This window comes from Triplophysa rosa, linkage group LG19, assembly GCF_024868665.1.
Source record: "Triplophysa rosa linkage group LG19, Trosa_1v2, whole genome shotgun sequence".
Classification (NCBI taxonomy): domain Eukaryota; kingdom Metazoa; phylum Chordata; class Actinopteri; order Cypriniformes; family Nemacheilidae; genus Triplophysa; species Triplophysa rosa.
Window position 1 is genome coordinate 19,528,694 of NC_079908.1, and position 15,116 is coordinate 19,543,809.

General features: G+C 38.5%; 1 protein-coding gene across 1 annotated transcript; it reads left to right on the plus strand.

Moving 5' to 3' along the window:
• The first annotated feature begins 825 nt into the window (after positions 1–825).
• tbca (tubulin cofactor a) lies at positions 826–9,175 on the plus strand. Its single transcript, XM_057361180.1, has 4 exons — positions 826–996; positions 5,883–5,988; positions 7,066–7,152; positions 8,877–9,175. The coding sequence occupies exons 1-4, from the start codon at positions 944–946 to the stop codon at positions 8,955–8,957; spliced, it is 327 nt and encodes a 108-aa protein (XP_057217163.1). The 5' UTR covers positions 826–943; the 3' UTR covers positions 8,958–9,175.
• The last annotated feature ends 5,941 nt before the right edge of the window (positions 9,176–15,116 follow it).

Below are 15,116 nucleotides of genomic sequence, written 5' to 3' on the forward strand. Positions count from 1 at the left end.
TTTTATGATCAATAACAATGAATGAGTCGATTTGGAGATATGATCATGAATCACCCGCGTCTCAATCTTCCACCGGACAGTACTGCTTCGCGTGCAGTCTTTCTAGGTTACCATGGTGACGGAGGACCGGTGGGCTCCGGTAGTGATGACATTCATCATTCCCGGCGCGTTGTCTGCAGTTTGACAACTCCTGACATGTGTGACATATCTCACTTTACCTGCTCCAGTCTAAAACATTACCTCCGGCAATCGAGGTGTCTATGATGTCCACTATGCTTTCAGTGAGTAGATCATACAACGCCCAACACAGTGCAGTCGACAGCACGAGCCCAGTCCTATCATTTTGACCAATATGAAGTCTATCACTGCAGTATTTTCCAATCCATTACCTGTTGATAAAAGAAATATTCTGATTATTAACACTAACACTTTATATTTGAAGTGTAGGCTGTAGGCTATAATATAAGCGGAATTAATGCCAACAACTGATAGTTCTCAATACGAATGATATAGGCTAAATGTGATAAAAAAAATATAAGGAGTGAAATTCTAAATGAGGAAAAAAGTTGACAAAGACATATAAATCGAATAAGGTAAAAAAATATATGTACATTAGGGTTTGTCACGTGAACGAGGAAAATAGCAAAAAAAAACTAAGCTTAACTAAACCAGGTTTTTAGCCGTTTAAACGTCTAGAAAGTTCACACCGAGATAAAACATGTTTATGTTAAAGAGTAAAAACAAAGCTGTCTGCTCTTACTTTTGTGATGACATGTTTCTGCGTTGATCTTTGAACTGCGCTTTACGAGCTGCGTCTTCTGCGCATGAGCGGAGTTTCTGCTGCTTTGTTTTGCGAGTGGCTAACAGGCTAATCTCAGCTGCTAGTTTCTGATATTATAAACGTACTGATCTATCTTTTGCACTATTTCTGAAGCAGCGAACAATGGCGGATCCAAGAATAAGACAAATAAAAATCAAGACCGGTGTGGTGAGACGGTAAGATTAAATGAATTGCATTTTTTCTGTGTGATGAAGTCGGCAGGGTAAGGCCGCGTATTTACCGCGCCCCTCTTTGAGCACACGCCGCAGATGTGTGCCATCATTCGGCTGATGATGTAAATCTAGTCCGGTGCTTTAATAGCAGCGGTAACGTTAGCATCCCAACGTCACGTTCAGCTCTCCGGTTGAATGAAGTGAATGAACACGTCTAGGACCTTCAAAGTGATATTCGTGACAACTCTTATATGCGCTTAGCTAAAAATGGCAATATAAACATTAAACTCAAGATGAGAAATGAATTCGAGGCGTTGTTCAATAAATGTGCAATTATTAAATGAGTAATAACTAGAGGTAAAGCATGTGTTTATTTGGACTAAAGAGAAATACCACATGTCATCTGAAGACATCCTTAAGTCTCCATCTAGATGTATTGTTTCTAAGCTAATAAATGTATGGTTTAATTTATATTTGCATTGCACCTGGTTTATTGTTGATTAAGTTTATGACCTGTACAAAACTACTATAACTTTGACAATATTCTGGACACGTTTTTTATCCATATACAGTGAGATATCACACAAGTGTTAAGTCATTTTTTTACTTTCAGCAGACAAAAATGCTGACTTGAGCATTTGTTTCCTCTTATCTATGATCTCATTGATACTGGGTACATTCTGTTTGTAAAACGACAGTAAGAAGGAAGCGTAGTTGGTCAGAATAGTTTAATGAATGTTATACCCGAATAAAAGTTGGTCATTTGTGTTCTGCGGGTGTATGTGATTGTGGCTCATCCTCTTTGTACCCTTCCTTTCTCCGCTCTCCCCTCCAATCCCCACCTGACTGCTGTGCTGTTTGCATTGATTGACCATATGAGGTTCTGATTGAGATGGGCCTGCTTGATAGGGCTGGTAATGGAAGTGAGGGAATGATTCTCAGTGGGGATGAGAACGAGAGAGGGTTAGGAAACAAGCCGCACACCGTGCCAACACAGGAGACAACATTGTAATGAGCCCCGCTAAGATAAGAACCAAATGTTCAACCTGTCAAAGCCGGCTGACGTTCACATGTGGGACCAATTTGATCTTGGTGTCTGAATTCATTTATGCAAAATGTGCTTATTGCATTGGCTTTTTTGGTGTCAGCTGATGTTCGAATTTTTCCTGCGGCAGACACATTGTTCATATCTCTCAGACAGATTTCCTGTCTGTTATTTCTCTTAATGCGGACAGTCTGGCCTCCGTATCGATTAGAGCTGTGCAAGTTGCTTTGTTTTCTTTCAGATGAGTCTTTAGGTTGTATAGATTTATCTCGGTGTTTCTCTCCCCATGAGCACAGGCCTGCGAGGTTCACTCAGAACGAGGCTTCTCGGCTCCAGGTCAGATAATTGATTTTGTCCACCTTTGAACGCTGTATTGCTGAATTGCATTTCTTCATTTGTCAGGCCCTTGTGGGCCGCTTGATGGGCACATGGTTTACTCGTTTTGGCCCCGTTTGTATGTTTTCCCTCGCTATAAGTTAATTTTTTTATCGGCTCTCTGTCAGTGGGCCTTATTTGTGAAACGCCAGCAGAACGGATTGCTGTCTAAACTGTATGTAAAACCTTAAATACTTGGATTCAGTCAACCTGTGTACATAAAAACATTTATGAACATTTTACATAGATTTGTTCTGCTCGAGTGTTGCAATTCAGGCCCAGTGTTTTTAGCCAGCGCAGGAGAGATTGATGCTGCAGTGTTCCCACATACACCAAATAAACATAAGACATATGCCGTATGTAGTTTTTATGACGGTTCATTTTCAATTTAAGCTAATCTTGTTATATAAAAACAAATGGCATTCGAGTAGGGCTGCACAACGATTTCAGATTTTTATTTACAGTTCTGGAACTTGTCTATTTTTGTTGCGCCACTCCATTAAAGTGTCAGTGTGTTGTTCATGGTCAACTATCAGCACTATCAAAAAATAAATCGCTGAAAAACTACACACAAAATTGACTTGTAGTCTGCCATTTTGGGCAAATAATTTGTCTGCAAATGTTTCTTGATAAGGTTTGGATTTTGTAATATCTGTGTAAGTGCTTGATGTTGTTTTCAGAGATGGCCGAAGACATGTTATACTTGAGCTACAAAACGTACAGCATCTGTGCTACGTCCAGAAAAGTTGTTTGTAAAGTAATGCCATTATTTTAAGGGGTTATTCAATGCCAGTTGATTTTGTTGTTGTTGCAGACATCCTAACAATACGTAAGAATTACAGTGTAGTTTGTCTCTTTACCTGTCAAACCCCTGCGTGAGTGATACTTTTTAGTCTGAATAATATTCAATTTATGTCATTTCCCTTTAAAGTCTAGAGACTTGCAGTCTGTTTACTTTTTGTGATCCACTCCAGTATTGACAGCTGTCCGGTCTGCTGTGTGATTTGGGAGTTTTCAGAAGGTGATGGGTCAGCGTTTCACGGGATTAGGTTTTGCACCTCGTGCATGTGGTTGTGGGTTCTGTTAATGTCAGCTAATTATCACCTTTAAGTCAAGCAGCTCTCAAACCGCTGGACTCCAAGATTCAGAAAGCCTCGAGGACCACTGGACGGCCCCATGAAGTGGTCAAGATCTCCGATGCCAAATGTTGCCTTCTCAGTAGTGTTCACTGCTTAGGCTGATGTGTTACACACTGTAGCCTTTGTTGAGTTGAAGATTCATGTGTCATTTGTTTTATTTCAGACCTTCTCTCAAAGATTCAAGCAAGTTTGGATACACATTATCATCTCATCCACCCCCGTCCTTTCTTTCCCTCACTCGCTCCGTTCTTTCTTTCTCTTCTTTATTTTGGCGATGTATTCCAGCGTGCGTTTTCTGGCCGAGCTCAGCGGATGCACTTAATAAAATGACAGACGTAATTTGCTTTTGTCACTAGGTCTCTCCGCTGGCCTGGCGCCTCAAAAATACAGTATTAGAGGGGCGCGAATGTGTGTGTCGAGTCTAATTCTTTTCTCGATTTTCCAGCGAGATGCTTTTTCCATTAAGCTGAAGGAAGCGGTCCTGGCAGCCCCATTTACAGACGGCCAGCTCCGCCCCTGCTATAAGCTACATCCACATCACCCTGCAGAAACCAAAAATTAACATCAGCATGACACTTTTTCATTAGCCTGTCCCTCACTTTTATTAGAATTATGCTACACGCGATCTCTCCACCCCTCGCCCGCCACCCTGTCACCCCCGTCTGGCTTCCATGCTTGTGTCTCCCTAGTTTCGTTCCACCCCCCCATCCTCCCGTGGACTGATTTTTGCCTGTGCATCTGAGAAAGCCTTACCTTGAGCATATGCTCAAAATTGCACGCGGGCGTTGTGATTGAAGCCTGTTAAAACCCGCGTAATTGACATAAAATATGACAGAGCGCCGCAGTCGGAGAGGATTCTTGCGGCACGTGGTCCAGGCTGGCAGAACGTTTGATTAATGGAGAAGCGTCTGCTCTCGCCCCTTTCTCTCTCGCTGTCTAACACACACACATGCGGCTGATTTTATGAAAAATGAATTCCACGACGCCATGTCGTCCCGACAAGCGAGCAGGCCACAGACGGAAAACGGCTATTAGCTAGAATCATTATCAATAGTGATATTTTCAAACTCCATTATGGCAATCAGGCCTCGAATTTATTCAATGCATTTAGTTCATTTGCCCATAATTGATAAATAATCAAAATTTATCAATGTACTCGCGCCCCGTTTTCACTAACAATCAAGCAAAAGTGGCCTATTTGCCACCTGATTTGGTCCAAATTAGGGACTAAATTGATGATCAATTAATCCTAGAAGGGGCAGTACAGTGTCTTTGTGAGTGTGTAAGAGAGAGACAGATGGAGTTAAAAGACAGATTAGCGTAGCGATCAGGAAGTAGCTGATGCAGCTTAGCGTTGTGGCCAACAAGCATGCGGCTTTTCTGAGATTGATAGTAGATACATCATCAGGGACAAGAAGAAAAGACAAGATTGAGTTTGGAGAGGGAGCCAGGAAATGCTGGGAAAAACATGTCTACCTTTTGATATATACAGCCGCGGGAAATAATTAAGAGAACGTTTTCCTGATATTAAAATGTACTATTTCAAGGTATGTGTTTATGTAAAATGATCATTTTTGTTTCATTCTGTGAACTGCTAACAATATTTCTCACAAATTTCAATTAAAAATATTGTTTCTGTTTGCATTTATTTGCAGAAAATGAAAACTGAAGAAACAGGTGAAAATAACAAATAAAGATGCTCTGTGTTTTTTCAGAGTTCAAATACTGCAAAGTCTGAAGACACGCTGAAGGCTCCATCTAGATTTATTATGTCTATGCTAATAAATGTATGGTTTAATTTATATTTGCATATAACTATTTGATTATTTTGGTGGTGCATCACATGGTTTATTGTTGAATACGTTTATGACCTGTCACCTGTACAAAACCGCTATAGACAATTTTGTGTAAAATGTTCAATTCAAATGCGTTTTCTTGAACTTCTCATTTGTCATTATGTCAACATGGCACAAGGGTTGCGAAGCATTTGAGCTCCTTAATGTGACGTGAATTTCAGTAATGGGGATTTCCAAAACAAAATTGTGAGATGGAACTATGATTATGATATAATCACTTTTTGACAAATGGTTGTTTCATTCAGAGCCTATTAAAATACCCATGACAGTTTATTTATACCCTGACATTTATTTTTCTCTCAAATATTGACAGCTGTAGACAATTAACATTTGTCGTTATAAACAATTTGACATATCTTTTTTTTAAGATCTTCTAGTTAGTTGCTTGACCACGTTGAAAACAAATTCCCGACAACACTGATAATACGAAAAACTCCTGCTGTCCAACTCATTCTTGTTCTCGCTCTCTTTCAGTTTGGCCAAGGAGGAGATGATGTACATAAAGGAGTCGAAGCAGCAGGAGGAGAAGGTTGAGCGACTGAAGGCAGAAGCAGGAGACGAGTATGTAATCAAGAAACAGGTGAGAAAAATATTCAAGGCTCTCATCGAAAACAACAGCTGTCCTGTCGGCTTTGAGAGAGCTCTGATGGGACTTACTCATTTAACTCACTGGAAGTACCTTATTCAGGGTCCAAACCCCTAGAAATAATTAGATGTTCCCCAAACTCTGATTCCAGTCACCTACAGCATTATGCACTTTAAAGTGTTAAATTGGTTTAGACTGGGTCCAAAAATTAACATTCGCCCCACTCAAATGCCACTGCTGGGTGAATTGAGAATATTTACTGGCCATATGTTTATTTATTACCCTGCGACACTGGGATTATTTAGCTGTTTTGATTTGCAGATGAATGTAAGCTTTGTTCGTATTGCACTCTGGTGTAGTTTTTAAAAGACACAAGTAGCGATGTATAGGTCGAAAGTCTCATTTATGTGATGAAAGCAAATTATGAAGTTAAATAAATCTCCATTTTGTTCATTCACCAAAGCCCATATTTGTTTATTTTAGGCAATGTGTTTAGGACCTTCTAAGGCTTTAAAGAAGGTTATTAGTTTATGTGTGAATACTGGACTGCTGGTATGTGTTGCTTGTCCTGCCCTTTAACAGGAATAGCTTTGTTAATGGTGAAGGAGATGTGGCTGATTCGCTGTGGCAGAGCTGTGGGTGAAATCAGGCCGAGAGTTTTAATGAGTTTTAATGTGCTGATGCAAAATTAATGACGTTATGTAACTTTGGAGGAGTTTTGTAATTAACAACACATGCTGCTAATTTAGAGGATCTCAAGGAGTAGTGGCCCATGTTCTCTCTCTCTCTCTCTCTCTCTCTCTCTCTGTCTCTGTTACATCCCTCTGTATTTCTCTCTGGAGTGGAGGTATATGTACAGCTCTGTTTTAAAGCAAGCGCTCAATAATCACTCAACAAGGGAACAGAGTTTACAGAATTTTCTTCAAATGCTTAATGAGGTTACACACGCAAACAGAAATTCTTAAATTCTCAGAGGGTGGTTGTGTTTTCGAACTGATGGGTTTGTGATGCAAGATTTCAGTCTGTTTTTTTACTGGGTATAGTAAAAGCATTTTTCTGTGTGTTAAACAGATGGAGGTATTACAGGAATCAAAAATGATGGTTCCCGACTGTCACCGGCGTTTAGCGATGGCCCATGCTGACCTGCAGCAACTATTGGTGAGAATATCGCACGCACATTATTTTTGATGTGACCCACTCTGAACCACTACATCAAACTGCGGGATAGTATGACATTGCGCTTTTCTCCGCAAACATTAAAAATGGCACGATAATTTATCGTGCATCCCTAGTTTTATGTTATCGTATCGGCCGATAATACAATTTAGGCCGATATAGTATAGCCGATAAATTATGAATCATTTCCTCTGGTTAAACCACTTTAGCTGCACGCTGCTCACAGTTTAAATCCAGTACAGTACTGTCTTTCTGTCATGATCACTCACTGTTATTAGCAAAATATTGTTGATGTAGTAAGTATGTAGATATATATGAATGTGTAAATTATAGGAACAAAAGCATATTTTTTGAAGCCGAATGCAGTCTGAATGCTTTCAGTCTTGAGACCTGTTAGACTTGTGGCTATTGAGAACACCTTTCTGGGTTGCTCTGGAAGAACATCTTTAATTTGTTTATTAAACAAACATTATACCAGAAAAGTTTAAAAGTTAAACAATCTTTAATTAGTGTAAAGTAGGCTTGGTACATGATTTTCAGAAGGGGAAAAGAATTTTCAGTTTCAGAAAATGTTAGAGACTATATCGACCAATATATAGGTTATCGGCTTACAAAGTTTTATCGGTTATCGGTTTATAAAATTACATATCGGTGTATCCCTAGATAAAACAGTTTTGTTTGGTAAAATCATAATGTTTTTTAACATCTCCTTTAATGAAATACTCTGAATTTTATCGCGTGACCACTTGAATTTGGGTAATTCCTTAGACTACGACAGAACGTTTTTGATATGTTAAAAGATTCAAAAGTATCTTTCTATGTATTTGGAAGAGTGATTAGCATGATACATAAAAGTCCTGCTTGTTATAGTTCCAGTGTGTGTTTAAATGAAATAATTTGTAATACCTTAGTTGTTCTTTACACCAGCAAAGCTTTTACACACACAGTCCTGTGCTGCACTCATTCCAGTTCATTAGTAACATCACAGCAATGGCCTCCATAGAAACCGTCCTCGATCGATTAGCATTGATACGACCTACTTCACTCACTGCCTCCATTTTCACACTGTGTTAAGTGTGTGTGTGTTTGTCTGTGCTGGTTGTGTGTGCCTTATCTGACAGGTTCACTGAGTGAATTAGCTGTTTGGTGATGGAGTTAGTATATCTGTGTGTTACTGGGATTCAAAGTAATAACTCCTAAATGGGGGTTCACACAGATTTTTTTTCGTTCTAATTCAAAAATTGCGAACTCACACTTTATTCAGCCTACATCATATTATAAGTGAACAAAATTATGAAGTATTTTGATTATATTCATAGAAATATGGCTGACCATATATATCTGTATATGTGTAGATATATATATGTATGTACAGTATGTAGATATATAGACTTTAATTTGAGATATGTAGACTTGAATTTGATCACAATTCTTTTAAGATTTTGTGATTGAACATAGTAGCCAACATGTAATGTTTATAAAAAGATTGTTTAATTATAATCTGTTCTTTTGTATTAATATTATATACGTTTTATTATATCACTTACAATGTGTAATGTAATGAATGCATATGAATTTTGTTTTCAATGCACCAGTGATTTTTCAAACCCCTGACTTATTAATAACTTAAATGTGGCTTCTCAATATATTTTTCTCAGAAACTCCAAATTGGGTCCAGTCAGTGACTTCAAACTTTTCTTTTTCAGGAAACAGAGGAAGAATTGGCTGAAACGGAAGAATACAAGGAGGCCAGAACTATTTTAGAGTCAGTCAAGCTAGAAGGGTGATGTCCAGGCATAAATACACACTGACATCTCAAGTGTCCATTCCAATTGTTCACACTTGTTTTGTGTTTCTGCAGTACGGCGATGAGTTTACTGTGGCCTCTGGTCTGTGTTTTTCTCGTTTTTGTATTAATTCATTAGTTAATAATGCACCACTTTCTCTTTGGCCTTACATGTTCAAATTTACAGCCGTGAAATAAAGTTTCTTTTTACCATTACAACCCTTCAATTTCATTATTGACACATATTGTTAATACTGAATGTTCATTTCTATAATCAAATATTGATTTTTCTCATTGGCACTTAATCTCCAGTCTATTATGACATTAATCATTATTAGATTAGAAGATCTTCTGCTGGGAACACAGAATTCAGGACAGATCTGTGAAGGTCTTTTCATTTATTTTGTCTACCAGCGTGCAGAATGTTTAAGAAATCTAATAAAGAACAAAGTGGAGTTACTAACGAAAATGCTGTCTGTTGCATTATGTAAGATACTTTGGGCACTACATAGTGGCATTGTAATAAATGTTAAATATGAATCTGGATTTCTCTTCTATATGAGCAGGTTTTGCTTTGCTGCAGGGTGAGAGCTGAAGTAAGAAAAGGAGGAAAAGCTAATATGTGATGACAATATTTCCAGCTCTTCTTAAAAGACAGTGACCTCCGCTGGCCAGATTCACTCATGCAAGCAAGAGGCTTGTCTGCTGCACATGTGCTCTCATGATGAGTGCCTTGCATTTTAATCACATATTGTGCAATGCAACATAATAACATGGTCCAAATTCACACTGTTTTCTTTAAAAGTGAATGAATTGGGTTGAACTCATATTTGTTATCCTCTGGCAGATCTGAAGTAGTTTTTATCGCAAGCCTTGAACATTGCAATCACAATAAGCCATGTAAACATTCTGTTTGAAATCTTACTAGCAATGGTTGCGCTTTGCTATTTGGGGGAAAATGCATCTTAGTCTAACAATTGTGAAATATGTATTTGACAACATCGTAAATATGGCCCTTTTGTATTTGCAGTGGCCCCCTGAAAGCACACTTAAATGCTTAAAATAATATGAACATCATTGTATTTAAAAGTGGCACCTAACAAATAATTGCTGATCTTTTGAAAGCCATATTTCATCTTTTGAAAACCTTATGTTTGGCTATTTAACCAAATGTTCCCATGAAAGTGGCTTATATAGGAGAAAAACCATAGACATTAACTATCTACATCAAGTCATTAGAAAGTCGGCTATACATGTAAAATATAGGTTATTTTAAAAATCGAACGAACTTAGTTTTGTTACCGTGTTTTTGTAATATTATAAACATAAATGCACTGGCTTTGATAATGCAATTTATACGTTTACCATAACGTTTGCTGTTTTAAAATTGTATTCTTTCAATAGGCTAAGTAATTTATTTAAATAACAAGTAATTACAGTAATAAATAATTTAATGGCTTCATGTCAAGTCCATGAACGAATCCCATTTTTTACTCCGTATCGGGACTTGATCCGGGCTTTGGTGCAGGCCAGCCTGTTGAAGTTGAAGCGGGTGTTTCGAAATCGTGTTTCAGAGTTTGGTTAAAAGAAGCAGATGAATTCGGTTTCCATTCGGCTCGGTCCTTATTCTACACATTTCGATAATTATCGGGTTCACCCCGAAGCCTCATTATAACGTTAATGAGGCGCCGCCACTCCGTGACACCCAACCGCTCCATCTCGTTAAGGAAATCGCTCTTCAATGCTGATTATTTTATTTGGAGCCATAATTATATTTCTTTCGGATAAATCACGGTCTAATCGAGTCCGTTCGGAGGGCAGCGCCTCTAATTGGAGCATGAGATGCGGCGATGGGCGCTCGCTACCGACCTGCTCGCGCGACCGGGGAACAGAGCGTCTGATAGATGTGGGGAGTGGAAGGGGGGTAGTTCTTCATCTAGCCCCCCCCTCCCCTTACAGCTAAAACACAACAACTTATTACCTTTAATCCCCCCGACTGTCACCGCATCACCTGCACGAAACAAGAATCTAATTTGTTAAACTGGCATTTCTGCAGATGGACGATCGATTTTCTCTTTAGAAATCTCTAATTGGGTGAATATATACGGCCCGTGATCACATTCCGCTGTGTGTGCGCATGCATGTGAGTTCAGAAATAGGCTACTCACAAAAATGCTGAAATGTAGACAACTAACTTTTAATACTTTTTTAGGTTATAATCTCAGACGTGTTGTGTGGGTTATGTGTAGCTATAGTATTGGGGATGAAAGTATGAAAACTATCTGAAAATAATCTGATCTGAAACCTTTTTTTTTGTTTCTCATAACCACAGTTTAGGGGAAAGGTTGTTGAAATATAGAGTCCTACAATTATAGGATGGCCTTTTGTGACAAATGCAAAGGGGAAATAGTTCATGAAAAAGTATTATTTTAATTTTAAGAACAGCAGTATCCTATTTCTCGTTACGTATGCGTGTGTTTTTAATCTATCCACACTAAACGCGATCGAATTGCTGGAACCCAACACATTCTATTTATTTTTTTAGGAAAAAATAAAGTGCACATGTTTATTTGCCATAATTATGTATTTTAACGAGTAGGCTATAGTAAAAATAACAGTCATTAACAATGGCGCAATGGAAGTCGCCAGTTATGAGTGAACTGTGTGGAATTGTAAATGTAAATGAGTTATTTGTAATATGTCATATGACATTTAGAAGTAAAATTGTTGAAAAACTAGGAGAGTTATATTAACGTCACGAAAAAAAGGAAAAAAGCTATTTTTCCAACAAAATAATTTAGTTGGGATTTGCCATTAACGTTTGTTTTATTTCAAATCAAAACGTGGTCTCTCCAAACCCCTTCTAATAGGGACTAAACGTGCATACGTTTGTGTATATTGGCTGGCTGAGATAATGTCAAGGAAAATGATCCACTGTGTAATCTGTCCCGCACTATGTAACTTTAGTGTACCATGTGGGACCGATAACGTAGTGGCTGTGAAGGCCATGAGGTGGTGACAGGTTGGTAAAATCACTAAGCAATGAGAGTGAGGCAGCAGAATCCTCTCGCGTTCAGAATTACATTTGTTTTTCTTGTGATTTTATTAAAAGTCACTCCTCATCTCCAGAGCGCGTGAAAATGTCTACTTTCCACTCAGATGCGCCGCATTAACTTGCAGGGCGCAAGTTTGTTTGTTTGTCTATTTTTATTTATATGCAGTGTAAGATTGATGCGAGCTTGTTATCGCTATGTGGAGAGAGAGAGAGAGAGAGAGAGAGAAAATCTGCCTTCTGAATCCAACCCAGAATCACCCCCCAAATTACCGCATCTCTCTCCCTCTCTCTCTCTCTCTATTTATTGTGTACACACAATATCACTTGTGCATTACTTCTGTTATCTAAATCTATTTTTTAGTAACTGTTCAAAATAATACATTTATTTTAAGTTGTATTTATTATATAAAGTGTTTACCTGTTATAACTAAAAATGTTTCTGTTACGCACCTACAGCTTTTGCTATGAATGTTTTTAAGCGCAGGATATTTTGATTAAAAAATAAAAATAATAATATTGGGAATGACAAAAAATCTAATTTTGGAAATATTTTTTTAAACTGTATCCTTAATTGTTTGTGTGTTTCTTTATATTGTTTCTTTATTTCCAGAAGAATTGCAATAGTTATTATGGATAATACTAACAATCAACAGTTGTTGTTAATTATTATTGGTTTCATATTTTATTATTATTCATTGCATTTTAAATAGTACGCAAAGCATATCTTATTAGCTGCTAGATTATGTTTTATCTAATAATGGTTGAATGTCTTTTTCTTTTTTGTAAGGTGTTGTTTTGTTTTTATAGTATAGTTCGTTGATGTTTTGTTGTGATCTCCACTTTTTCTTGCAGCCCAGAGAAAACAGAAACATTTCTTTTCTTTTTCATTACTGGCGAGGTCAAGAAACTGCTGTGTATCCCCCCTCAAATGCATTTAATAAAATGTTTTGCTTCGCTTCGTGTTTCACAAATAAAGCTTGAAATCCCCTCGCTGGCCGCAGGCCGGGTATTGGTGTAGAGAAATTCAATCTGTACATTTTGTACGAGGTAAACAGACGAAATGAATTGCATTAGAGCAAGCCAATGTATTTTCAACCAGACAGGTTTGCTCCGTTTGTGTGCAACAATCCAAAACTTTTTTATTAGGAAAAAATCACTTGATCCGAGGCGCTGCAAACCCCTGCCGAATAAAGACAAAGCCAAACGATAAGAAGATATAAGACTTTTAATTGAGGGTCACAGCTTGCACAGAATTTGTCCATATTTTACGAAGTAGTAGCCTACCATCTCTGCAGGGCAACCCTTCATTTATATGTCCCCTGAAAGCGTCGTTAGGCGTCTGTCGCACTTTTAGCCCGTTAAATATGACCGTGTGACTCCTGAAGAGTGATTCACTTCTGTTTGTACAGCTATAAAAGGATCGAGCTATTGAAAAGTCGTAAAATGAAGCGCGCTATCAATCACGCGCTAACTGTGCTTCAGAGTCACCGGCTATGACCAAACAATGTAATGATTTTAAATGATCGTTATTGTTTGGAGTCGCCATAACGCAAGATTATGCATGTGTTGTTGCTATTTCCTCTCGCCATAATCCGCGAGTAAACATACCATACAGTGTAGGCATCGATAACAAACATAATATTTATGGTTATGCACGTCCACGTATTTCTATAAATATTAAACATCAATAGCGTAGATAAAATTCCAGCAAGCGTAAAATAAAAGAATCTTGTTCTGGTTATATTCATGTATTTGGTAGCCCAACTCAAAAAGCCTATACACAGAACCACCCAAAAATAAAGTGCGAGATGAACACAAACCCGAGATCTTCCATTACGCGCCCGGTGCTTCGTTCGCCTTCTCTGACATTTCGGATATCAAAACGCAGCGGAAGAACAATTGTTTCCAAATTGAATCCACATTCTCTTCCCATCCTCATTTTCAGCAAGCCGTATACATTTCCCCGGCGAGTCAGGAGTCGCGGCTGACCCGGCGTCTGGAGGCGAGCGCTCTCGTTCTTATCACCAGATTGGTGGCTTGTGAAAGATGGGTCTAGGACGCACACAAAAAAAGACTAAAAAAATGCCCAAGTTTTTCGCTCGGACGCGTCCTTTGTGCGCCATGAAAGGACACTATTCACTCTTGCAAATAAAGGAGTTCTTTAAACCGTCCCGCTGACATCTGCCTAGAGTCTGTTTGCGCTGGTTGTTTTATATTTTTTATCGACTGCGTGTGTGACAAAAGCATTCGTGTTAATTGGTGTAAATGCGGGTTCATTTACCGGGCTACACTAGCAGATCAGTGTTCTTTGCATGAAATAAATCAACTTAATTTGGGGCAATTGGATGAAAAATCAATGCAACGAATACAATTTGTCAGTGTAGAGTGTTTAAAGTGTAAATGTGTCTATTTTGGTGCGTTTGTTCTCACTCCCCCTCGCGTGGGGGTATCCCCGTGTCTGCGCGCATCAGCCCTGGCGAAGCGCATTTCTGAATCTCACTTTCCACCGAATTATGCACCTAATTTGCTCACATATCATTTACTCCAAATTCCTCCCGCCGTGACAGTCTGGACTAAACACTACTAAATCAGCCCTAATTTATACTGATCCTGCTAATAATCGTAATAAAAAGCTCATAGATTTGGCACTAATTACATAAAAGCCTAATGATGTTGAAAATTACTCTGGTTTGAGATATATGGCTAATCTAAACTTTGTTGTTGGCTGCCCCGGGATACCAGAAACATTAGAAGAGGTTCACTTCGTCGCTAAGAGGCGAGAGTTGAACATGCCGCGACACGAAGGCCGGAACTTTTCACGAGGAAACGTGAAATTATCCGCGGTTATCACTAACGATTAAATGACAAAAGTGGAAAATCTCCAAGCTGTTAGTGCGTTGCAAAGGGGAAACTTTATAATTGAAGACACGATCGGGTCATTTAAAAGCCCGCACGCACAGTTTTTGGCCAAAATGGAAGTCTATAAAAAGCTAACCAATTTAGGTCGTGCGTAATCAAATAATAATGCTAATAAAGGGTTTAATCACCAAATCTCATTCGGCGCGTGTAATAAACTTGGAGAAGCCATTACCAAACCATATGGCT

What these genes read in the sequence shown, in the direction of transcription:
- tbca (XM_057361180.1), top strand. Translation starts at nt 944, where the DNA reads ATGGCGGATCCAAGAATAAGACAAATAAAAATCAAGACCGGTGTGGTG. An exon ending in AAGACCGGTGTGGTGAGACG is followed by an intron (nt 997 to 5,882) that starts GTAAGATTAAAT and finishes GCTCTCTTTCAG; the next exon opens with TTTGGCCAAGGAGGAGATGA. An exon ending in CTGACCTGCAGCAACTATTG is followed by an intron (nt 7,153 to 8,876) that starts GTGAGAATATCG and finishes TTTCTTTTTCAG; the next exon opens with GAAACAGAGGAAGAATTGGC.